A 25,447-nucleotide genomic window follows, 5' to 3' on the forward strand; every position below is an offset into this window, starting at 1 on the left:
GCTGGCTGGTCAGCCAATCTGACTGAAACAACAGCTACAGATTGAGTGAGAGAACTTCCATCTTCAGGAAACAAGCAGAACTATAGAGGAAGCTGGGTGTTTGGGCTCCTCAGCACTAAGGAGGTTGAGTTAGGGTTATTGCCATGAGTTTGAGACCATCCTGGCCTACATAGTGAGTATTAGGTCATTCTGAGCTAGAATGAGAACATGCCTGGAAAATAAAATAAATAACCAAATTATTGTTGTAAAAATAGAATACAAAAAAAAGAATACAAAGTAATGAGTTTTATTATTGCATTTTCATTATACTTTGATTTTGTCAAGTCTCCTGTCTCACTTGTTCCCCTTCATCCCAGTAGCCCCATTGCACTTTCATATCATGTGTATATATTACCCTTCCCTTTGTTTAAGGCTTCTTTTCCTCCTCTGTGGTTCCCTTTCTTGTTTCATGACCTATGCACTCACTCACACATACTCTTTCACACACACACACACAATTACAATATAATGTCTTATATGAGAAAAAGCATGTATTTGTCTTTCTGAGTCTGGGTTGCTTTGCTTTCCATTTTTCTTTATGGATGAGTAAAATTCCATTGTACAGCACATTTTTTTTTTTACCAATGGATGTGTTGATGGGCATCCAGGCTGGTGCCTTTTCCTCGCTCTTCTGAATATTGCAGCAAGATAATGGATGTACAAGTTTCTTTGTTGTATGCTGACTTAAAGTCCTTTGGTTATATGGCCAGGAGTGATATATAGTAGATTTATCTTTTTTTTTTTTTTTTTTTTGCAAGCCAAGAGAGATAGGAGATAGAGAAAATGGGTGTGCCACGGCCTCCAGCCACTGCAAATGGACACCAGTTACATTCTTGTACCACTTTGTGGGTATTGAAGAATTGGTCATTAGGCTGTACAGGCAAGCACCCTAATTGCAAGCCATCTTTCCAGCCTTATTTTTAGTTTTCTGAGAAAGTTCCATACTGATTTCCACAATGGCTTCAGCTACAAGTGTTGAAGGAAAACTAGAATGTCCAAAACATGTAGCACACATACTTGAGTCAACTCACACTGGGTAATTTTCTGGGACATACAGGCCAACACTTAATATGTCTCACTTGTCACAAGCTCATGGCCTTACATAAGTGCAGAGATTGTGCTGTAGACTGATACTGATTGAACATGACATCAGGATCTCTTGTTACAAAGGAGGCATGCTGACAGGTAGGTAGCTGGGCATACAGTTTGCAATTAATTTCTTTTGAAAAAATTGAGAACTTTATCTTTTTGGTTTTTCAAGGAAGGGTCTTTCTTTTGAGGTACAGTCAACCCCAGGCTGACCTGCAACTCTTTTTGTAGCCCTCATCCTCACAGTGAGCCTCCTATCTCAGCCTTCTGAGTGCTGGGGCTAAAGGAATGAACCACCAAGCCCAGTCTAGTCACACTTTATTTCCTTTAAAAAAGTACAAGCCTATCCAGTTTATTGATTATGTAAATACATTTATTATTATGCCATTTAAATTTTGTATTCTCTATTCATTAAACTTTTGCAGCTTTTATGTTTTATCTTTGTGTGTATATTATTGAATGTGATCTTAGAAGATTTTCTTTTATGATTTTTTAACTCTATTGACAGCTTCCATAAGTATAGACAATGAGCCATGGTAATTCCCTCCCCACCCCCATTGCTTGCTCCCCCCCTCTAATCCACCATCCATTGAATCCCTTCTTTCCAGTTATTCTCTTTTATTTTGATGTCATTATCTTTTCCTCCTCTTACAAAGGTAGGTGTCAGGAACTATGAGGTCATGACTATCAAGACCATTTTGGGTCTGGAAGACAGCATTGTAAGCAGTCCTACCTACTCTTCCTTTTGGGTTTTATGTTCTTTTTTTTTTGTTTTATTTATTTAGTTTTTGGTTTTTTTGTGGTAGGGTCTCGCTCTAGCCCAGGTTGACCTGGAATTCACTATGTAGCCTCAGGGTGGGCTCTTTCTTTCTGCCACCTCTTCTGCAGTGGACCCTGAGCCTTGGAAGGTATGATAGAGATGTCTTAGTGCTGAACACTCTGCTGTCACTTCTTCCCAGCACTGTGGTGACTTTTGAGTCACTGTGGTCACAACCATTTAAAAAGAGAAGTTTCTCTATCCAAAAGTGAAAGTAGCATTAGTAGTTGGGTATAAACATAAAAAGGTGCTTAGAGGACAGTTTTGTGGGCATAATATATGCATTTAGCCAGACAACAATAGGCATTACTCCCCTAGGGCTCATGACCTCCCCAGTCACAGCCTTTTTTTTGTTTGTTTGTTTTTCGAGGTAGGGTCTCACTCTGGTCCAGGCTGACCTGGAATTCACTATGTAGTCTCAGGGTGGCCTCGAACTCATGGCGATCCTCGTACCTCTGCCTCCCGAGTGCTGGGATAAAGGTGTGCGTCACCATGCCTGGCGGCATAGGCTTTTGACTAGGTTTTCATTACTAGGCATGAATTTCTTCCCATGGAGCTGGCCTCCAGTCCAATTAGAGAGCAGTTGGTTTCCCCTACAATAGACATGCCCTTGTACCATTTGGCACATTTGGCCTGGTTGCATGCAGTAAGGCTGTCAGGGTCCACTATTTTAGCTCCATTGATGACTTCTCTCTTCTAAAGGACCGCATAAAGCATAATCTTTCCAGCTTTCTTACATTTGACAGAGAGGAAGTTTATACCTCAGCTCCAGCTTGATTTTGCAGTGACCTGCAGCCCAACCAAGCATGTGGTGTCTTCAGCAGTAGGTTCTTACCATCTAGTTCTGTTGAGCAACCAGGAGCCTCTGCAATGGCCTGTCTTGTTTTAGGGCCATCATGACCCCTCCCTGGACAACAACTCACTAGAAGATATCTCACCTCTTGGCACTGAAATTTTTCCTAATAACCTCTGGCTTCTGTACCATTTTCCATGTCCATATAATACTTCTGCCCTTTCTCTTTTAAATATTATTGGCTAGCAAGGAAGTAGATGTCCATATGGTTTATTCATAACAACTTAAATTTTGATTAACCCTTCCCATCCTTCCTTTACTGAATATGTTGCTCTGAATCCATTAGCCATTCTATCCCCAGTAATCTGTTCCTCTACTCACATATATATACACAAAACTCTCCCCTTAAGTCTTCCCCTCTCCTCTCTCCCTTATGGCCCTTTTCTACCTTATTGTACTCTACTAATGATTTTTTTCTTCAATTTTCATACAAATCCAAACTTTCGTACCTAGGATCCACATGAGAGAGAACATGTGGCATTAATTTTTCCAGATCCTTTCATTTCCCTGCAAATTTCATTTTTATTTTCTGCTGAATAGAACTGCATTGTTTAACTGTACTACATCTTCCTTATCCATTCATCAGTTGAAGGGCAACTAGGCTCGTACCATTTCCTAGCTATTGTGATTAGAGCAGCAATCAATGTGATGAACAAGTATCTCTTAAGGTAGTTATTGGAGTACTTAGTACATATACCATAGAGTGGTATAGTATAGCTGGGTCCTATCTAGTTTTAGCGGTCTCAGGAGCCTCTACGCTGAAATCCACAATGGCTGTATCAATTTACATTCCCATCAACAATGCAGAAAGTTTCCTCTCTTTCCACATCCTCACCAGCATTTATTGTCAATTTGTTTTCTTGATGATAGCCATTCTGACAGGAGTGAGATGGCATCTCAAAGTCGTTCTTTGTGGTTTTTTTTTTTTTTTTCTTTTTTGGGTTTTCAAAGTAGGGTCTAACCCAGGCTAACCTTGAGTTCACGATAGTCTCGGTGTGGTCCTAAACTCACAGCAACCCACCTCCCCTGCCTCTGCTGGGATTAAAGGTGTGCATCATCTGGCTTCAACATAGTTTTAATTTGCATTTCCTTCATGGCTAAGGATGTAGAACATGGTTTTAGATGTTTATTTGCTCTCTGTATTTATTTATTTTTTTTGAGAATTGTCTATTGAAGTTACATAGCCCATTTTTTACTTGGGTTGTTTGATTGCTTATTTGTTTTTTTCTTTGTATACCCTAGATATTAAGGCTTTGTCTTAATATAGCTGGCAAAGATTTTCTCCCATTGTGTCAGGTTACCTTTTTGCTTTGTTCAGTATCCCTTACTATAAAAAGCTTTTTAATTTCATGAGATCTAAATGGTTGATCAGTGGTGTTACTTCCTGAGTGAGTGGGGTTATAGTTAGAAAGTCATTGCCAATGCCAATATGTTGGAATGTTTGCCCTACTTTTTCCTTTAGCAGTTTCTGAGTTTCAGTTCTGCTATTAAGGTCTTTGTTGCACTTGGACTGAATTTTTTGTGAATGGGGAGAGAGAAAGATTTATTTTCATCCTTCTACATATAGATAACCAGTTTCCCAGCACCCTTTGTTAAAGAGGCTGTCTTTTTTCCACTGAATATTTTTGTTATTTTGGTCAGAAATGGTGGCTATAGGTTTGCCTAGGTTTACATCTGGGTCTTCCATTCCATTGATCTACGTGCCTGTTTTTGTGCCAGTACCATGCTGTTTTTTGTTACTGTGGGTCTGTAATACATCTTAACATCAGATATGGTGATAAACCAACAGCCTTATTTTTGCTGTTCAGAATTGCTTGGACTGTTGAGGTTTTTATTGTGCTTCCAAATGAATTAAGGTACTTTTTTTTGAGGCAATTGTGAATGGAAATGTTTTCCTGATTTCAACTTCAGCACATTTGTTGTTGGCATATCGGAAGGCTACTGGTTTCTGTATGTTAATGCTGTTTATCCTGCTACTTTGCTTCAAGTGCTTATCAGCTCTTAAGTTAGCTGGTAGTCTTTAGACTTCCTTTTATATGGAATTAATACTGTCTGCAAATAATGATAACTTGACCTCTTCCTTTCAAATTTGTATCCCTTTTATGTGTCTTTTGTCTTATTGCAAGCTAAGACTTCCAGTACTATATTAAATAAAAGTGGGGGAAAATAGACATCCTTGTCTTGTTCCTGATTTTAGTAGAAATGATTCAAAATTTCCCCCATTTGAGTATAGGTTGTCATAAATAACCTTTATTATGTTGAGATAGGTTCCTTCTATTCCCAGTTTCTTTAGGACTTATGCCATGAAGGAATGTTGGCTTTTGTCAAATGCCTTTTCCGCATCTATTGAGATGATCAAGTGATTTTTGTCCTTTAGTCTATTTATATATGTATTGCATTTATTGACTTGCATATGTTTTACTGTCCCTGCATCTCTGGGTTAACACCTACCTGGTCAGGGTGAATGGTATTTCTGATGTATTGTTGTATTCTGTTGCTAGTATTTTGTTGAGAATTGTTGCATTTATGTTGATGAGGGAGATTGACATGTAATTTCCTTCCTTTTGATTCTATCTTTGTCTGGTTTGGTATCAGGGTAATGCTGACTTTAAAAAAACATATTTATTTATTTATTTGAGAGAGAGATAGAGAGACAGAGAAATATAGAGAGGGGGTTGGAGAGAATAGACATGCCAGGGCCTCTAGTCACTGCAAACAAACTCCAAATGCATACACCACCTTGTGCATCTGGCTTATATAGGTACTGGGGAATAGATACTGAATCGTCAGCTTTTTAGGCAAGTGCCTTAACTAATAAATCATTTTTCCAGCCCAGTGTTGGCATTGTAAATGAATTTGATAGCAGTCCTTTCTTTCTTTTTTAAAAAACATTTTATTTTATTTAATTTATTTGAGAGAGAAAAAGAAAGAGGCAGAGAGAGGGAGAGACAGACAGAGAGACCTCTTTATGGAAAAGTTTGGGAAGCACTGTTCTTTTGTGAAACGTCTGATAGAATTCCCAAGTGAAACCACCTGAGCCTGGACTTTTAAAATTGTTTTTTTAATTTTTATTTATTTATTTGAGAGCGATAGAGTGAGAATGGGCGTGCCAGGGCCTCCAGCCACTGCAAACGAACTCCAGATGCGTGTGCCCCCTTGTGCATCTGGCTATCATGGGTCCTGGGGAAACAAGCCTCGAACTGGGGTCCACAGGCTTCACAGGCAAGCACTTAACCGCTAAGCCATTTCTCCAGCCCCTGAGCCTGGACTTCTATAGTTTGGAGATTTTTTTTTTTTATAACTGCTTTGCTCTCAATGCTTTTTATAGGTTTGTTTAGTTTAACTCATCTTGCTTTACTTATGGTAGGTCATATATATATATATAGAAATTCATTTTTTTTCAAATTTTCAAGCATAGTGCTGTGTATATTCTTAAGATATGTCATTAATATTTTCTGTCTTTTTTTCCCCCTGAGTTAGGGTTTCATTCCAGTCCAGGCTGAACTGGAATTCACTGTGTAGTCTCATGATTATCCTCCTACCTCTGCCTTTCTGGTCCAGGGATTAAAGGTGTGTGGTTGATTTTCTGAATTTTTTTGGTATCTTTTGTAATGGTTCCTTTTCAAGCTCTAATTTTATTAATGTGTTTCTCTTCTCTCTTTTGGTCAGCTTAGCCAAGGGTTTATCAAGTCCTTTCAAAGAACCAATTCTTCATTTCATTGATTCTTTGTATTGTTTCTTTGGTTTCTGTTTCATTATTTTTTCCACTACTCTGTTACTTCTTTCTTTTTACTATTTTATGGTTTCCTTTGTTCTCTTTTTTTTTTTTTTTTTTTTTTTTTTGCATCTGGCCAACATGGGTCCTGGGGAATTGAGCCTCTAATCAGGGTCCTTAGGCTTCACAGGCAAGCACTTAACCGCTAAGCCAGCTCTCCCATCTTTTCGTTTATTTATTTATTTATTTTAGTTTAGTTTTTTAAAATTTTTATTAGCATTTTCCATGATTATAAAAAATTCCCATGGTAATTTCCTCACTCCCTTCCCCCACACATTCCCCTTTGAAATTCCATTCTCCATCATATTACCTCTCCACCTCAATCATTGTACTTACATATATACAATATCAACCTATTAAGTACCCTCCTCTCTTGCTTTGTTCTTTTCCAAGGCCTTAAGGTAAAGCTCTAAGTTTTAATTGTGACCTTTCTAATTTCTTAACATAGGCATTTAAAGCTGTATATTTCCTTCTAAGGGATGCCTTCGTATGTCTCAAGGTTTTGGTATGTTGTGTTATCATTATCACTTGATTCTATGAATTTTTCGATTTCCTTCTGATTTCTTCAATGACCCATTCATCATCCCATTTGGTCAGATAGAATACAAAGAATTGTTTGTTTTCTGGTATTGGTTTAGATTTGCTTTGTGCCCTAATATATGGTTGTAGCAAACAGCTTCAGGTTCGCTGATATGAACTTCCAGACCAAGCACAGTTATGGAGGAAGGGATATTTTTTGAAGCTTACAGATCCAGGAGAAGAAGTTCCATAATGGCAGAAGAAACTGGCCTGCCTTCACAGGCCCAAGCAGAGAGAGAGAGAAAGAAGCACAAGCCTAAAGCCACACAGCACAGCTTCAGGATCTCCAGCTAGGCACACTTTGCATATCTTTAGATTGAAATCTGAAACCCACCATCACACCTAAAGATCACTTGACATTGCCTGCAGTCAGGTGGCTACAGATGCAAACTATAAACAAATGAACAACTGAATATTTTGGGGGCCATCTATTCAAACCACCACATCTTTTTTTTTTTTTTTAAAGATTTTTATTTATTTATTTGACAGTGACAGAGAGAGAAAGACAGATAGAGGGAGAGAGAGAATGGGCGCGCCAGGGCTTCCAGCCGCTGCAAACGAACTTCAGACGCGTGCGCCCCCTTGTGCCTCTGGCTAACGTGGGTCCTGGGGAACCGAGCCTCGAACCGGGGTCCTTAGGCTTCACAGGCAAGTGCTTAACCGCTAAGCCATCTCTCCAGCCCAAACCAAACCACCACATCTTAATACATGGTCTATTTTAGAAAATGTGCTACTTAAAAGAATGTGTATTCTGGGCTGCAGAGATGGCTTAGCAGTTAAGAAGTTTGCTTGCAAAGCCAAAGGAACTCGGGTCAATTCCCTGGACCCACGTAATCCAGATGTACAGGTGGCACATGTATCTGTAGTTCATGTGCAATGACTTTAGGCCCTGGCGTACCCATTCTCTCTCTTCCCCTCTCCGTTTTTCTCTCAAATAAATTAAAGATTTTTTTTTCAATGTGTATCTTGCAGCATTTGGATAGAATGTTGTGTAAATATCTGTTAGGTGTATATGCTCTATGATGTCATTTAATCCGGATGTTTCTCTGATTATTTTTTGCCAGGATGGCCTGTCAGTTGTTGAGAGTAGGGCATTGACGTCACCCACTACAGTTGTGCTTGGTGTTACCTGTGATCTTAAGTCAAATAGGGTTTGTTAAAGAAATTGGGAACACTCATGTTTGATGTGCATATATTTAGAATGGCAATGTCCTCCTGTTGCATTTTCCTTTAATCACTATAAAATGACATATTTTAGCCTTCCTAACTAATGTTGGTTTGAAGTCTGTCCTGTCAGATATTAGAATAGCAACACCTGCTTGTTTCCTAGGCCCATTTGCTTGAAATACCATTATCCATCCTTTGACCCTAAGGTAGTGTTTGTTTTTATGGAGAAGTGATTTTCATGGAGGCAACAAACAAAGGATCCAGCCTTTTAATCTAGTTTGCAAGTCTGCATCTTTTGGTTTGGGTATTGAGGTTATTGATACTAAGAGTTATTATTGAAAGGTGTGTTTTCATTCTTGCCATTCTTCTTCCTTTTGTAGTACTTCTTGTTTTTCTATTCTGTTGTATTAACTAGTATTTGAACATGGTTTATTTTTTCCTGTTTTCTCATGTATGTGTTTTTCTTTCTCTTTGGTCTGAAGGATTCCTTCATGTAATTTTTTTTTTTTTTTTTTTTGGTTTTCCGAGGTAGGGTCTCAGGGTGGCCTCAAACTCACGGTGATCCTCCTATCTCTGCCTTCCGAGTGCTGGGATTAAAGGCGCGTGCCACCATGCCAAGTGTCATATATTCTTTTAACCTGTTTTTTTTTTTTTTTTAATGGAAAGTTCTTATTTCTCCTTCTATTATGACAGATAGTTTTGCTGAATATAGTAATCTTGGTTGAAAGTTACTGTCTTTGAAAACTTGGAATACATAATAAGCCCTTTTGATTTTTAAAGTTTGTGTTGAGTAATCTGCTGTTATCCTGATAGGCTTGCCTTTATAGGAGACTTGATGCTTCCTTCTTACTGCTTTCAGTATTTTTTCTTTGTTTTGTGTGTTTAGTAATAATGTAATGAGGAGAGGTTCTTTTATGGTCTTGTCTGTTTGGTGTTCTAAATGCCTCCTATATCTATATTGGCATCTCTTTCTGTTTGGTGGGTAAATTTTCTTGTATGATTTTGTTGAAAATATTTACTATGCCTTTAGAGTGCAATTCTTCTCTTTCTACTATACCCTGAATTCTATGTTCTTAGAACATTTTAATTTTTATTCAAGAGGGAGAATCATACTTATATCAACATTTAAACATTTGCAATCTACTTTCAAATGATCAAAGAATACATATTATACATGTATATAAACAATATGTAAGTATAAAGGCAATAACATGGCAATGTAATGAATTAAAAATTATTTGATCTGCCCAATATGGTGGCACATACCTTTAATCACCAAACTTCAGAGGCTGAAGTAGGAGATTCACTATGAATTTCAGGACAACCTGATGCTACAGAGAAAGTTCTAGGTCAGCCTGGGATAGCATGAGACTCTTCATGGTGGGATGGGGGGAGATTAGTGAATTTGAGCCAGGGCATAAAAAGATCTTGAGGTCAGAGTGGCAGTAGACGTCTATACTCCCAGCACTTGGGAGATGGAAGCAGGAGTTCAAGACCAACCTGAGTTACACAAGATCCTGTGTCAAACAAACAACAACAACAACAAAGATCTTGATGACATTCTTTTAAATTCTCTGTAATTTGAAATTAATCCAAAAATTACTTAAAATAATAAAAATAATAGAAAGGAGGTATCTGAGCCACTCCTCACCCACAGAACTGTAGAGCAGATCTACCTACCTAACCAGCTGAGCTGAGCCCACAGTGCAGCAAAGAGAGAAACAGCCTGGCATTCCAGGTAGGTGAAATGGAAAGCCTCCCTAAAATCTTACACTGGGGCAGCATGCACTGTAAGTGCTAATGGCACCTTCCATTTAAGGACAAGTTGCTAAATGAGAATGTCAGGGAGGGAAAGAATTCAAAACCACTATGAGAATGTCAGGGAGGGAAAGAATTCAAAACCACTAAGACAAAAATACTGATGTATTAAGATTCAATTGATATACTTTTGGTTGACTGCCATTTTTAATTAAGTTGTTTTGGGGTTAACTTTTGATTATTTCTTGTTTATATTGCCTCCCCTTGTCTTTCTTGGGGGCAAGTTCTCTTTCTGTCACAGGTTGAGTTGGAACTCATTGCAATCCATGAATCTCAGCTTCCCAGGTGATAGGATTAAGGGTAGGAGCCACATGTCCAGCCAGTTTAGGGAATTTGGCTTTGTTAGTTTACCTGTTTTAATCCCCACTAGTGCATAGGGATCAGTTGGATTTTAAAAATGTGCTGTATTTTTCTCCACCCAACCTATTGTTGGAATCTTTCTGTGTCTTTCCTATCCACAACTTGCTTACTTTCCCTCTCTTTTCAGCATCTTTTCCTCATCCTCTCCTGCTTTCCCCCTCTTTATAATCTATAACTACAACCTTCCATATACTCAACAACTTCAAATTTCTGTGGAAAACAACTTACCTCTGAGCCACCTCCATCTTCATTCAAAGCTAATAGTAGCCCTCACGCTAATTCACCTTAAACTATTTCATTTCTAAGCAACCAAAACCCTAGCATATTTCTAACAGCTTTATTCATTTACCCACCAGCAATTATTGAAGTCAAAAGAAACGTTGTTAATTTGATACTAGTATATTTGCATAGCAGGCATATCCAACAGCTTGGGTCACTCCTCCTCTCATTCCAGGAGCAATATAGGAGCCACACCTGCAACTTTGACCTCCTACTCTAATGACATAACTTCTGATTTACACGTCTAAGAATATGGCAGATAACTAGAAAACCCAAGCATTGAAATAACTCAGATGCACAAACCTGTCTTTTTTGGTTTTTCGAGGTAGGGCTTCACTATGGCTCAGGCTGATCTGGAATTCACTATGTAGTCTCAGGGTGGCCTCAAACTCATGGCAATCCTCCTACCTATGCCTCCAAGGCGTGTGCCACCATGTCCTCTCAAACCTCTACATTTTAGTACAAGAAATACACATACAATCAAGACGATTATAATTCCTGCAAACAAATCCAACAGAAATGGCCTCCAGTGAGACTGATTTAGAGGAAATGATAGAGAATTCAAAAAGGATTATTTTAATATGTTCAAAGAACTCAAATTGAAAACATTCCTGAAGAAGAAACCATTGAGCATATTCACTTTTTTAAAGACTAATAATACATGCGCTCAACAGTAAAGAGTGTAAAATATCTTAATTATGAAAGAAGGATATAAATATTCTTTTTTTCCCTCTAAGGTAGGGCCTAATTCTAGTCCAGGATGATCTGGAACACACTCTGTAGCCCCAATAGAACTCATGATAATCCTTTTACCTCAGCCTCCCAAGTATACCATGATTCCTTACTAAATATAAACATTCTTATTCATAATTTGCTTATACTATTAGAAGGGAAAACATTAGAAAAATGTTACTATAGGAGAGAAGAGGATAGAATATAGAGACAAAAGTAGAAGCTAGGGGTTTTAGTGTCTTAAATTAGAATATATTCATTATATAATAAATTTTATTATGATACTTCCTGACATGTATGTACTGTATTCTAACCATGTTCACCCTCAGTCTTTTGTCCCATTCCCATCCGTGTGTATCTCTTTCTTCTCCCCACTTAGTTTCATGTCTTCTGTATTTATTTATTTAATGATCCAATGATCCCAAATTGCTTACAGGAGCATGGATGAAGGGTTGTCTTCAGGCAAATAGCACTCTACCGGTGGTTACACCACTGAAGAAAATGTTTCTCCCACCCATCAATCATTAACTTTGTCTAGATCCTTATGAGCTCCTCCTCCCTACATGGGCCCAGTCCTGTGCAGGTCATCATAGTTGCTGTGAGTTTAAGAATGCAAAGGCTACATGATTTCTAAAAGTTGCTGTACTACACCACTTCCCTCCTTCCTTGGGGTCTTGCCATGGGGAGGGGGTGACATAGAGGGCCTTTTTTATGACTGAGCGTTTAAGCATCACATATTTTCATCACTTTGACCAGTTATGAGTCCCTGCAGTTATCACTGACCGTTGCATAAAGAAGCCTGTCTGACAAAAAGCTGACAGCAGCAGTAATTGATGGCCATAAATGTGATTGCAAGAAGGCAGTCTGCCATGCACATCATGTCCATTTAACAAAACACCAACAGTAAGTTTCCCATTAGGACCTGTGAAACTGGGATTCTGACTGTAACTTCTTTATCTCTAAAAGTGGATCCAAAGTTAATAATAAAGCAACATTAAGTCAAAAAGAATAAAAAGTAGTCCATCAACAAAAAGACATGATTCTGATTATATCTAATTGGTGGGCACACTGAAAATAAATTATTTCAGCTGACTTATTTTGAGTGGTTGTGATTTATTTCTGAGGATTGAAAAGAATTTCAGCTGGGCGTGGTGGTGCATGCTACTAGGAGGATCACTGTGAGTTTGAATGTGCCCTGGGACCACAAAGTGAATTCTAGGTCAGCCTGGGCTAGAGTAAGACCCTACGTGGGGGGGGGAAAAAGGATTTCACAAAAATTCTTTAAGAAGTTATTGTTAGGGACTGGAAAGATGGCTTAGTGGTTAAGCGCTTGCCTGTGAAGCCTAAGGACTCCAGTTCGAGGCAGGACCCACGTTAGCCATGTGTACAAGGGGCGCACATATCAGGAGTTCGTTTGCACTGGCTGGAGGCCCTAGTGCGCTCATTGTTTCTCTCTCTCTGCCTCTTTCTCTGTCACTCCCAAATAAATGAATAAAAATAAAAATAAATGTTAAAAAAGAAATTGTTAGTAATTGTAGCAGACAGCTTCAGGTTTGTTGAGATGAACTTCCAGACCAGGCACAGTTATGGAGGAAGGGATTTATTGAAGCTTACAGGTCCAGGGGAAGTTCCACAATGGCTGAAGAAGCTGGCCTGCCTTCACAGGACCAAGCAGAGAGAAAGAAGTACAAGCAAAAAGCCACATACCACAGCACGCATCAGGAACTTCAGCTAGGTACACTTTGCATATCTTTAGATGGAAATCTGAAACCCACTACCATACCGTAAGGTCCACCCAGTAACACTGCCTCCAGCCAGTTGGCTGCAGCTTGCAAACTAAAAATAAACAACTGAATATATTGGGGGCCATCTATTCTGTTCAAACCATCACAGTAATGTTTTTAATACTGTTACATAGTCTAAGGCAAGCAAATAAATAATGTCTTTTGAAACCAAGAAATTCAACTTAAATGATGATAATATAAATATAAAAGCAGACTTTTAAAAGAAGACTATAAATTAATGTGTTTCCCTCTAAATTACATACACCAAAACCATTTTATTAAAAGTTTTAAACAAGAAGACCATTAGTAAACATCACCAAATATGTATGTTCTGCTCAATTTCCAATTAAAGCAGAAAAGCATGTTGGCAAAAGAGCTGTAATAGTAATAGAGTCTGAAGCAAGATGATACTGGTGTATATTGTCCTGTCAGAAAATAAGTAAGCTTTCAAAATACTTGAGGCCTTTTTTGAAGAACTTAAGAATCAAATGAGGGTTGACTAAAATGACAGTTTGGAAGTGAAAGATGGCAGTGGATTACAACTCATGACATTTGGGCTGTAGAGATGGCTTAGCAGTAAAGGTGCTTGCCAGCAAAGCCAAAGGACCCCAGTTTGATTTCTCTGGATCCAAGTAAGCCAGGTGGAGCCTGCATCTGAGGCATCTTTGTAGCCTATCTTTTCTAGTTTTAAACATTTAATCAGGTATATATAAATATGCCTCCCTTTCTTACACAAAAGAATCATAACATATGGATTGATTTTTTTTCTCACTTTATTTTGGAGGTCATTCTCTAGCAATAAATATAATATTCCTTACTTTCTGCATATTCATTTATTTTTGACATTGTCAACTAAATATTGCATATAAGCTACTATGTATGTTTCAGTAAATTTGTATTTTTTACAATGTTTAAGTCAAGGTAAAGGCATATATACTCTGATATTTATCATTTGTGGCAAAATACTCAAGACTTTTTCATTTCTCATTTTTGAAAAAAATATATCAAGTCAGTTGTCACCCTTCTGTGTAATGGGACACCAATACTCATTTCTGCTAACTAAAAGTCACTACTCATTGAACAAATTTTCTTCTTCCCCCTCCCTATCTATGCATATTCTTACTACTAAAGAACTGCTCAGACTATTTTATATTTCATACTAGGCAAGAGCACTACATTGAGTGTCTCTGTATTTCAGATACCAAAGTTAAGCACACCCTACTAATAAACGTGTACTATTAGAGTAGCAGGAGCATAAGTCTCATACCGCCTCTTCCCCCACATTTATCCATCGACTTTCTTTATTAAAAAAATTACTCAGCACTCAGGAGGCAGAGGTAGGAGGATCACCGTGAGTTCGAGGCCATCCTGAGACTACATAGAGAATTCCAGGTCAGCCTGAGCTAGAGTGAGACCCTATCTCGTAAAACCAAAAAAACAAACAAACAAACAAAAAAAATTACTTATTTACTCGGGGGGAGGTTAGCTGATCGGCATGCCAGGGCTTCTGGCCTCTCCAAACAAACTCTGGTCACATGTGCCTCTTGTGCATCTGGGTTTACTTGGTTACTGGGGAATTGAACCTGGGCCTGTAGGCTTTGCATGCACTTTTAACCACTCTCTCATCTCTCCCAGCCCTTTCCTCCCTCCCTCCCTACCTTTTTGAGACAGTGATTCATGTACTTCAGGCTTGTCTCAGAGTCACTGTGTACCTGAAGATGACCCTGAACTTCTGATCCTGTTACAGGCATGTATCACCATACCTGGTCTAAGCAGTGCTGAGGATCAAAGCAGAGCTTTATGCGTGCTAAGTAGACATTTTGCCAGCTAAGGAAGCTTGATCCTAACCCCCACACTTAAGTGTAAGGTTCTCTGTGAGGGACTGTGAAAAAAGTTAATAAGTACAAGCAATCAAAAAGTTTCTTTTATTATTTTTTTAACCTGAGGAGTAGCTTAAATAGTCCTTATTATTAAATATGTTCTGTGATTGCTGAATATAACTTGGCTGTGTCTAGGTCAGGATGCCATGCTGCCTATCAGTTGACATGACTGTCTCATGGTTACAATCTCTTCATGGGGACAGCTGTATCCATTCAACCTTTCTAGTTCCTAGCATATGAATGATTCCTTGTAAAAGCTTATTGGAAAATGCTTTTCTTCCCTAGTGAGTCAAAGGAGAAATAAAGTTCAGTGTCAGGAAAAATATATAATATTACTACCAATTTGTCTCAAGGGAAGGAAGTAAAACCTTATCAGCCCCTATCTCCCTTTTCTAAAGTTAAAAAGTATTTGCATTGTTCATGTTGCCTCAGGACCATACATTTGCTGGTGGCTGAGGGCTAGGATGGGAGATGGGACTAGAGGAGATAAAAGAGTGATAGAAATGATACCCACACATAAGGCAAAATGTTCTTTACTGTTTCACTGAATTTTTTCTAGATTTAAAAGTATAAATATGCTTGTTCATATCTTAAGCAGTTTAATTTATGCCTAATTTGTAGAGTTAAGATATTTTCTGCAAGCTTTTATTCTATTTTACAAATCTTTTTTTCTGGAAAAAGAACAATTTTTAAATTTGTGGCCAATTTTCTTTGATAAATTGCGCCATCTGGTGATATTTTTGAAAATTACAGAAAACAGGGATGCATATTTTACCATAAACACATACATAAGCTATGTTACCTGTAGTTTCTCAAGAAGCAAGATGAAATTATCTTAAAAGCTTGGCCTACCATACATGTTAGAAATTTTATGCCTATGTTTTCAGCAATTACAGTGTTACCATGGATCCAGGCATGGTGGTGCTTGCCTTTAACCCCAGCACTTGGGAGACTGAGATAGGATTGCTATGAGTTTAAGGCCAGCCTTGAACTACAGAGTGAGTTCAGGTCAGCCTGTGCTAGAGTGAGACTCTTATCTTGAAAAACAAAAAACAAAATGACAAAATGGACTAGGGAGATAGTTTTAGCAGTTAAAGGTGCTTGCTTACAAATCTACTCACCTGAGTCCAGTTTTCCTCAACATCCATGTAGAGCCTGATGCATAGTGGTACACACATGTAATCCCAGTGCACCTCCAGCAGTGGCAGTTGGAGCCAGGAGAACCCTGAAGCTCACAAGCGGCAGTGGCAAAACAGTGAGACCCTGTCTCAAAAGAAGAGGTGGAAGATTGGAAACACCTTGAAGTTGTCCTCTGATCTCCATATTCCTCCTGCTATGGCATCCATGTGCCTGCGAATACACCATACACACCCATGCACATGCATACATGTGTGCACACAAATAATGAAATTGTAATGTAAACACCTGTACAAATAATGATGTTGGACATAAAATCAATGTATACAGCCATCTCATTATTGCATATCTTGACTACCTTGTATGAAGAATTAGAAATGGAAAAAGGATAATTTATTAGCTGTTAATACTTTCTTAAGGGATGCTACAGGCATTATAAAATCAGTTTCATATTACTTCAGTGGAACCATAAAAATTTAAATGATTTTCTTAGGCATAACTGATTTTTTATAAGTGGTTGTTTATAGCTTAATTATAAAATGTTGTATCCTTCTATAGTAATGAAAGAGTACAATCCCCCCACCCCCTGCCCATTTCTTTGTGTTTTGAGGCAGGGTCTTACTGTATAGCCCAAGATAGGTTTGAAATTTATGGTTTTCCTATCTCAGCCTTCCACGATTTAGACTTACAAGCTTGTCCCGCCATGCTGTGCCCGTGATGAGATCTTGTATAAAGTAGAAACCAGAAGTATTTTTTTTCTACCCACCACAGTAAGAATTTTCAACTCATCACACAGTTCCTAACTTAGAACTGTTAGAACTAGTCTCTTGAACTTTTTGCCTTTAAGGTTCTATTCCGGGGTCCCATTGGTAGGTGGTGCTCATTGTCTTTGAGAGAGATTATGTACTAACAAACATGTCAAATATGTATGCCCATTAATGTAAATGAACATTCCCTTTTCTATCTGGCCTTACATAGTTGAAATATGAAATCAAGTTTAATGATTTGGAATTTCTGCTGAAAATTATATTCCTACTGAATGTTGTTTAAAATCGCTTATTTTCTGATCTTAGCCAGTCGGATGATGATTCTGGGTCAGCTTCAGGCTCTGGATCTGGCTCGAGTTCTGGAAGCAGCAGCGATGGAAGCAGTAGCCAGTCAGGGAGCAGTGACTCTGACTCTGGGTCGGACTCAGGCAGTCAGTCAGAGTCTGAGTCAGACACATCCCGAGAGAAGGTTCAAGCAAAACCACTGAAAGTTGATGGCACAGAGGTAATAATATAATTAGTGCAAAGTAGATGTCTTTATTATTTTGGGAAAGTGCCTGTGTAGTTGGAATACTCTTGTGTAAGATTCTTTTAAAAAGCCAAAAATATTAAAAATTAAAATTACTTTTTGGAAGCTGGGCGTGGTGGTGCATGCCATTAAACCCAGCACTTGGAAGGCAGAGGTAGGATAATCGCCATGAGTTCAAGGCTACCCTGAGACTACAGAATGAATTACAGGTCAGCTTGGGCTAGAGTGAGACCCTATCTCCAAAAACAAAACAATTCACTTTCTGGCAGGAGAGATGGCTCAGCAGTTAAAGAGCTTGCCTGCAAAGCCAAAGGACCCAGGTTTGATTTCCCTGGTACCCACATAAAGCCAGATGCACATGGTGATGTAATTACCTGAATTTTGGTTGCATTGGGTAGAGGCCTTGGCATGACCATTCTCTATCTCATAATAAATAAGTAAAAAAACTTACTTCTCATGAATCTCAAATATGTGACTATTATCTGGACTAGTTGGCTTGAAGAAGAAGCCAGCAGTACACACTTGTAAAAATACAACCTCTTCTGCCTCTTTTTAAGGCGGAAGTTGAGTTTCATAAATATCCAGAGCCATGGCATAGGAGTACAGCACAGTGGGGAGCACCTGCTGGCATGCAGGAACCCTGCACTGAGACCCCACCCCCACAAACAAATTCAATGTCATGAGGATTCCTGTGGTTTCCTGTGGTTAAGTTTACAGTGAATGATTTCTCTTCAAGAGCTGCAGAAGAGATGCTGTGTTACGAATAGCAGAAAGAGTTCTGTTTGCTTGAAGTTAACTGGTAAACTAGGAATTACTTTGTTGAAAGAAGCTATTACAAGATGAACCTGTCCATACTACACGACAGTGTATTCTAGATTATTTAGAATACCAGTTCGTGAAAAGATAAGATGCAAACACACTGTGCTTGGTGGTGATAACTGATTTATATATATAATTCTGTGGCTGTTCCTCTTTAACACTGATAAAAATAGGTACCCACGCTGTAAGAGCATTATAGCATATATTACTCTAGCCACCAAGAACAGGGTGATGATAATCTATAAAATCAGCTACATATAATTAAAGTTCAGCATTTTAATTTCATCATATTGCAGTGATATTATATATAAAATGAGTGAGGAAAGTAGTCTTAATTTATTTGGGGAATGCACGTGTTGGGATTGTTCAGTTCTATTTAGTTTTTGCTACATGTCATCTTCCCTGGTTCATATTTGTGGTACAGTTTTGGAAATGCAACCCTAGTGCCCTGGCTGTTCAGAGATCTGCAGTGCTGAAGAAGCAGCCACAGCCTCAGAAGCCCCCTTCCTCCAACAGTGGATCTGAAGAGGTGAGTGCTCCTTGTGGGCTGCTTGCTGCCTTACACATAGTCATGCTGAAGCATTTCCTGAGTACAGCTGTTGTGTTTTGAAGCAGGGTCTCATTGTAGCTCCAGCCCCAAGCCAACCTTGAAGAATAAAAGGAAATATACCTACATTTATTTAAAATAATGTAGCAAGAACCTTGAAATATGCATATGATCTTTTACCTAGTATTTCCCCTTTGAGAAGTTAATCCTGAATAGTTGGTGGGATATTTGTATGTATTTTCTTATCATGGTAAAACTAAGGAAAAAATGCTGGTACATGCCTATAACCTCAGCACTCAGAAGACTTGTGAATTAGAGGTCAGCTTGGACTAAAAAGTGAGTTTGAATACAATATGGACTACTACATAGTAACCTGTTTCAAAACAAAATAAAAACAAGAAAAACTAGAGATCTGAGGAAGTCATTAAGTAGGATAAACCAGCATGCTGCTCTTGCCTGTAATCCTAGTACCTGGGAGAGGCTGAGGCTAGAGGATGGCAACTTTGAGGTCTGTCTAGAATTTTATTTTTTGTAAAACGTAGTGTTGAGTGTGTGTGTGTGTGTGTGTGTGTGTGTGTGTGTGTGTGTATGTGTATGCTTTGCTGGGTATTGAACATAGTCTTGTACATGCCAGGGAAGCATTCTGCCTACATTGCCAGCTCATAATATTTTCAGTACATTATAACAGTCAGATCAAGGAGTTTGATCTGCTTACTCACACATTATTTATTTTTGCTGGGAATGTTCAACATCCTCTCTAGTAGCTACTTAAAAATATTCAGTTGTGAGGCTGGTGAGATTGCTTAATAGTTAAGATGCTTGCCTACAAATCCTAAGGACCCAGGTTTGATTCACCAGTCAGTACCATATGTGTCTGGAGTTCACTTGCAATGGCTGGAGGCGTTGACCTGCTGGTTTTATCTCCCTCCCTTCCTCTCTCAAATAAATAAAATACTTGAAAAAATATTTCATTGTCAACTATAGTTATCCTGTGTTATAGAATATTGGAAGTTATTCTTCCTATCCAATTACACCTTTGTTCGCATTAATCATCTTTTCTTCATCACCCTCCATCCCCACACCTTCCCAGGTTCTTGAAACCACCTTTTCTTTTCCACTTTGTGTTGTGGAAACCATGTAGTTGTGCACTCACAAATACATACATGTGTGTTTTGAAAAACACATTTAAGTTTTAGTTCAGAAATAGGTAGTTTGAGCATGTAGGGTTCTTTGTGGCCATCCTACAATAATTAACATCACCAGAGATGGTCGATCTGAATAGTTTTTCTTTTTATAAAATTCTGACATTTAATAATTATCAAATTTCATCATGTTAATTTGCAATGAAAATTTTAATTACTTAAAGCTAATTAGTAATATAAATATAGCAGAAGGAGGAGGAAAAGCTTTACTAGTATTGTTAGCAAAGTGTGTTAAGTAGTATAGCAAGTTAAACTGATAACATTATTAAGTTCTAATCATTGATGAATGACATTGGCCTTGTTTTTCTTTATAGGATTCCTCTAGCAGTGACGATTCTGATGGCTCATCGAGTGAGCTCAAGAGGAAGAAGCATAAAGAGTATGTCATTTTGTACATGGGACTACTTTCATGTCAGGAAAATAGTCCTGGTTGTATTTTTTTTTTCCCTAGCTAACCTAGTATTAATTTCAGGCTGGCCGCAACACACAGTCATCCTGCCTTAGCTTCTCAAGTGCTAGGATTAAAGGTGTATACCACCACACCCGGCCAGCTGTTTCATTTTCTTCCTCTTCTTTTTCTTTTTCTTCTTTTTAAAATATTTGATTTATTGAGTTATTTATTGGGGCAGGGAGCAGAGAGAGAAGCAGATAGAATGGGTGTGCCAGGGCCTCCAGCCACTGCAAATGAATTCCAGAGGCATGCGCCATCTTGTGCATCTGGCTTTAGTGGGTCCTGGAGAATTGGACCTGGGTCTTTAGGCTTCACAGGCAAGTGCCTTAAAACCATCTCTCCAGCCCAGGTGTTCCCCTACCTCCCGCCCTCCCAAGGTAGAGTTTTACTCTAGCCCAGGCTGACTTGGAATTGACTGTGTAGTTACAGGGTGGCCTTGAACTCACAGTAATCTTACTACCTCTTCCTCCCCAGGGCTGTGTGCCACCATGCCTGACTCTTTTTTTTTTTTAAATATATTTTTTTTAATTTTATTTTTTTATTTATTTGAGAGTGACAGACACAGAGAGAATGACAGATAAGAGGGAGAGAGAGAATGGGCGCGCCAGGGCTTCCAGCCTCTGCAAACGAACTCCAGACGCGTGCGCCCCCTTGTGCATCTGGCTAACGTGGGACCTGGGGAATCGAGCCTTGAACCGGGGTCCTTAGGCTTCACAGGCAAGCGATTAACCGCTAAGCCATCTCTCCAGCCCGATGCCTGACTCTTAAAAATTCATTTGAAGAGTTTTTAAATTATTTGCTCATGGTATTTTAAAGATTAATTTTAAACATTGGCTTGGGAGCTTGTTCAGTGACTAAAGGTACTTGCTTGCCCAGCCTGCAGGCCTGCAGCTCAGCAGTGTCCACATAAAGCCAGGGCCAGAAAATGGTCCATTTTTTGGAGTTCGTTTTTAGCAGAAGAACCTATTTCTACCCTTTCTCCGTTCCTCACTTTCCCCCTCAAATAAATAGATAAAATACAAATAAACAAAAAATACTAAACATTTTTCTTTTCTATCTAAACTTTTTATGTTTGTAGATTTTAAAACCTCTCATTTTTAAAATATCAGTTTCAGACAACTTGAGTAATTTGGAAAATGTAAGAGTATAGTATCACAGTATAATTGATAATTTTATGTTAATGATTATCCTTGTGATTCATCTACACAGGAAGTGTACTTCAGTTGTACAAAATCTTGTCCCAGAATGTGTTAGAATACTTACTTCTCAGATTTTATGCGTTTATGGTGGCTTGATTTTTCTTTGTATTGATTTGTCCTTTATTTTTCAATTTAGATAGGGATCTTCACATTTTCTTTGGTTCATGTTTTGTCTGTATTTGTATTTATTATTTTTCGTCCAGGAATCATGTATCTATCGTTTCATCTTTTTAGTTGGTTTCTGAATTTATAAATTTCATTTACTTGTGAGTATATGTAATATGTCTATATGGGCACACATATCACACACATGGAGGTCATAGGGCAACTTTGATGTCAGTGCTCCACTGTATATGACATAGGTTCTCTTGCCACTACAAATGAACTGCTAGACTGCAAATGAAAGCATCAGACTAGCTGGCTTGTGAGCTTCAGATTCTCCTGGCTCTGTCTCCCATTGTCATAGGCACGTTGGGATCACAGATGCCTGTACTACTTTGAGTCTGGTTATATGTGGGTACAAGGGAATTGAACTCTGATTTGGAACGTTTTGCAAGCAGGTGTCTTTTAATTTCTGAGCCCTATCCTCAGCTTCTAAGAATTTACCTTTCATTTCACTTTACATAATAGCAAGATACTAACTTGTATCCAATATTTTTCTCTAATTATTGTTGGACAAGAAACCAGTAGACTAAATAGTAATAAAGATAAGGTAGTCACTGAATCCTAAAGATGCCGTTTGTTGTGAGGCTTCTTGTTTAAAAATACTATTCTATAATTAAGCTTTTCTTTTTAGTGAACACATAGTCTTAAAATCAGGTTGAAGCCAGCTGTGGTGGCACATACCTTTAATCCTATTGCTGAGGTAGGAAAATCATGAGTTCAAGGCCAACCTGGTTTAAAGAGTTCCAGATCAGACTATGATACAGTGAGACCCTGCCTAAAAACAAAAACAAAAAACTAGAAAATAAAGTAAAAGTAGTTTGAAAGAATATTTTAAGATCACGGCCTCTAGAAAATTTAAAACATATGGTATTTGAACCATTTTTTATATGAAAGTATATTATTATAAAGTATCCCAAACTAAACCTGTAATTGTTAACAAAATATTCTTTTATCCATAATGAGATTCAAAATATCATTTACAGTTCATTTGAGGTTTAATAAATGGTCTTTTTTTTTTCTTGGTGTTGGTTTTTCGAGGTAGGGTCTCATACTAGTTAGTCTAGGCTGACCTGGAATTCACTGTGTAGTCTCAGAGTGGCCTTGAACTCATGGTGATCTCTCCTACCTCTGTCTCCTGAGTGCTGGGATTAAAGGTGGGCACCACTTCCCTGGCTAAAATATATTTTTTTAATTTTCCTGGCTAAAATATTTTTATTCATTGACAGCAAAAGGAGGGAGGGAGGGAGACAGAGAGAGAGAATATGAATATGGATACACAAACTCCAGATGCATGCACCACTTTGTGCACCTGGCTTTTGAACCACCTCCCCGTCATTAACTGGTCTCTAAAATCTGAAGATGTGAAAGAAATTTATGAAAGGATATTTTCTAGTGTTACTCTAAAGACATGTGTTATTTTTTAGTGTGGGGCAAAATTTCTTTTATATATATGGAATTAGTTGATTTGGTCATCTTTGCATTTCGTTATCAACAGAATTTACTTAATGATATATGCTTAAATAAAAATACTTTATAAACTTTATATACAGTGAGGATTGGCAGATGTCCGGGTCAGGATCTCCGTCTCAGTCTGGGTCTGATTCTGAGTCTGAAGAAGAAAGAGAGAAAAGTAGTGGTGATGAAACTGAATCTGATTATGAGCCGAAAAACAAAGTCAAAAGCAGAAAGCCTCAAAATAGGTAAATAGAATACTTCATGGTTTGATACATAAAATTGTTAGGAAATGAATTTTTTTAAATAGTTTGTCAAAAACTTTATGCTAGTGCTTCCTTTTTGGTTTTTCAAGGTAGGGTCTCTCTCTAGCTCAGGCTGACCTGCCATTCACTATGTAGTATGATGGTGGCCTCAAGCTCATAGTGATCCTTCTACCTCTGCCTCCCGGGTGCTGGGATTAAAGGTGTGTGCCACCACGCCTGGCTTATGCTAGTGTTTCTACAAAAAGCTTTTCTCCATCTCCTCTCAGATCTAAGTCAAAAAATGGAAAAAAGATTCTTGGACAAAAAAAGAGGCAAATTGATTCGTCTGAAGAAGATGATGATGACGATTATGATAATGATAAACGAAGTTCTCGCCGCCAAGCCACAGTCAATGTTAGCTATAAGGAAGATGAGGAAATGAAAACAGATTCTGATGACCTGCTAGAGGTCTGTGGAGAGGATGTTCCTCAACCTGAGGAGGATGAATTTGAAACAATTGAAAGGTTTATGGATTGCCGACTTGGGAGAAAAGGAGGTATTGTTTCATTATTTACATATTTATTAGAGCAAAATAGAGTATTTCTTTTAAAACTTTACCAATTCTGAAAGCTAAGAAGATGGATTTTCTTCTGTTTTTGTTTGACATATTTGCTACAAAAAGTACATTACTTAGCCTGTATATCTTAGGAAATGTCCACATGGTCACATTCATACATTATGGATATTTGGAAGATTTCTCAGGTGCTTATTAAAGGCTTTTAAAGAAATTATTTTATTTATTTATTTATTTATTAAATTTTTATTAACATTTTCCATGATTATAAAATATATCCCATGGTAATTCCCTCCCTCCCCACCCCCACACTTTCCTGTTTGAAATTCCATTCTCCATCATATTACCTCCCCATTACAATCATTGTAATTACATATATACAATATCAACCTATTAAGTATCCTCCTCCCTTCCTTTCTCCACCCTTTATGTCTCCTTTTCAACTTACTGGCCTCTGCTACTAAGTATTTTCATTCTCATGCAGAAGCCCAGTCATCTGTAGCTAGGATCCACATATGAGAGAGAACATGTGGCGCTTGGCTTTCTGGGCCTGGGTTACCTGACTTAGTATAATACTTTCCAGGTCCATCCATTTTTCTGCAAATTTCATAACTTCATTTTTCTTTACCGCTGAGTAGAACTCCATTGTAATAATGTACCACATCTTCATGATCCACTCATCTGTTGAGGGACATCTAGGCTGGTTCCATTTCCCAGCTATTATAAATTGAGCAGCAATAAACATGGTTGAGCATGTGCTTCTAAGGAAATGAGATGAGTACTTTGGATATATGCCTAGGAGCGCTATAGCTGGGTCATATGGTAGATCAATCTCTAGCTGTTTTAGGAACCTCCACACTGTTTTCCACAATGGCTGGACCAGATTACATTCCCACCAGCAGTGCAGAAGGGTTCCTTTTTTTCCACATCCCTGCCAACATTTATGATCATTTGTTTTCATGATGGTGGCCAATCTGACAGGAGTGAGATGGAATCTCAATGTAGTTTTAATCTGCATTTCCCTGATGACTAGTGACGTAGAACATTTTTTTAGATGCTTATATGCCATTCGTATTTCTTCCTTTGAGAACTCTCTATTTAGCTCCATAGCCCATTTTTTGATTGGCTTGTTTGATTCCTTATTATTTAACTTTTTGAGTTCTTTGTATATCCTAGATATTAATCCTC

The 25,447-nt window shown here is 38.2% G+C and overlaps 1 protein-coding gene across 1 annotated transcript in view; it reads left to right on the top strand.

Moving 5' to 3' along the window:
* Chd1 (chromodomain helicase DNA binding protein 1) overlaps positions 1 to 25,447 on the top strand; it is a 93,733-nt gene that overhangs the window by 17,059 nt on the left and 51,227 nt on the right. The window contains exons 3-7 of the mRNA XM_045132359.1: positions 17,383 to 17,581; positions 18,849 to 18,953; positions 20,488 to 20,552; positions 23,539 to 23,688; positions 23,973 to 24,241. Coding sequence (XP_044988294.1) covers positions 17,383 to 17,581; positions 18,849 to 18,953; positions 20,488 to 20,552; positions 23,539 to 23,688; positions 23,973 to 24,241 — 788 coding nt within the window. The remainder of the gene's footprint in view (positions 1 to 17,382; positions 17,582 to 18,848; positions 18,954 to 20,487; positions 20,553 to 23,538; positions 23,689 to 23,972; positions 24,242 to 25,447) is intronic.

Source organism: Jaculus jaculus, chromosome 13, assembly GCF_020740685.1.
Source record: "Jaculus jaculus isolate mJacJac1 chromosome 13, mJacJac1.mat.Y.cur, whole genome shotgun sequence".
NCBI lineage: Eukaryota > Metazoa > Chordata > Mammalia > Rodentia > Dipodidae > Jaculus > Jaculus jaculus.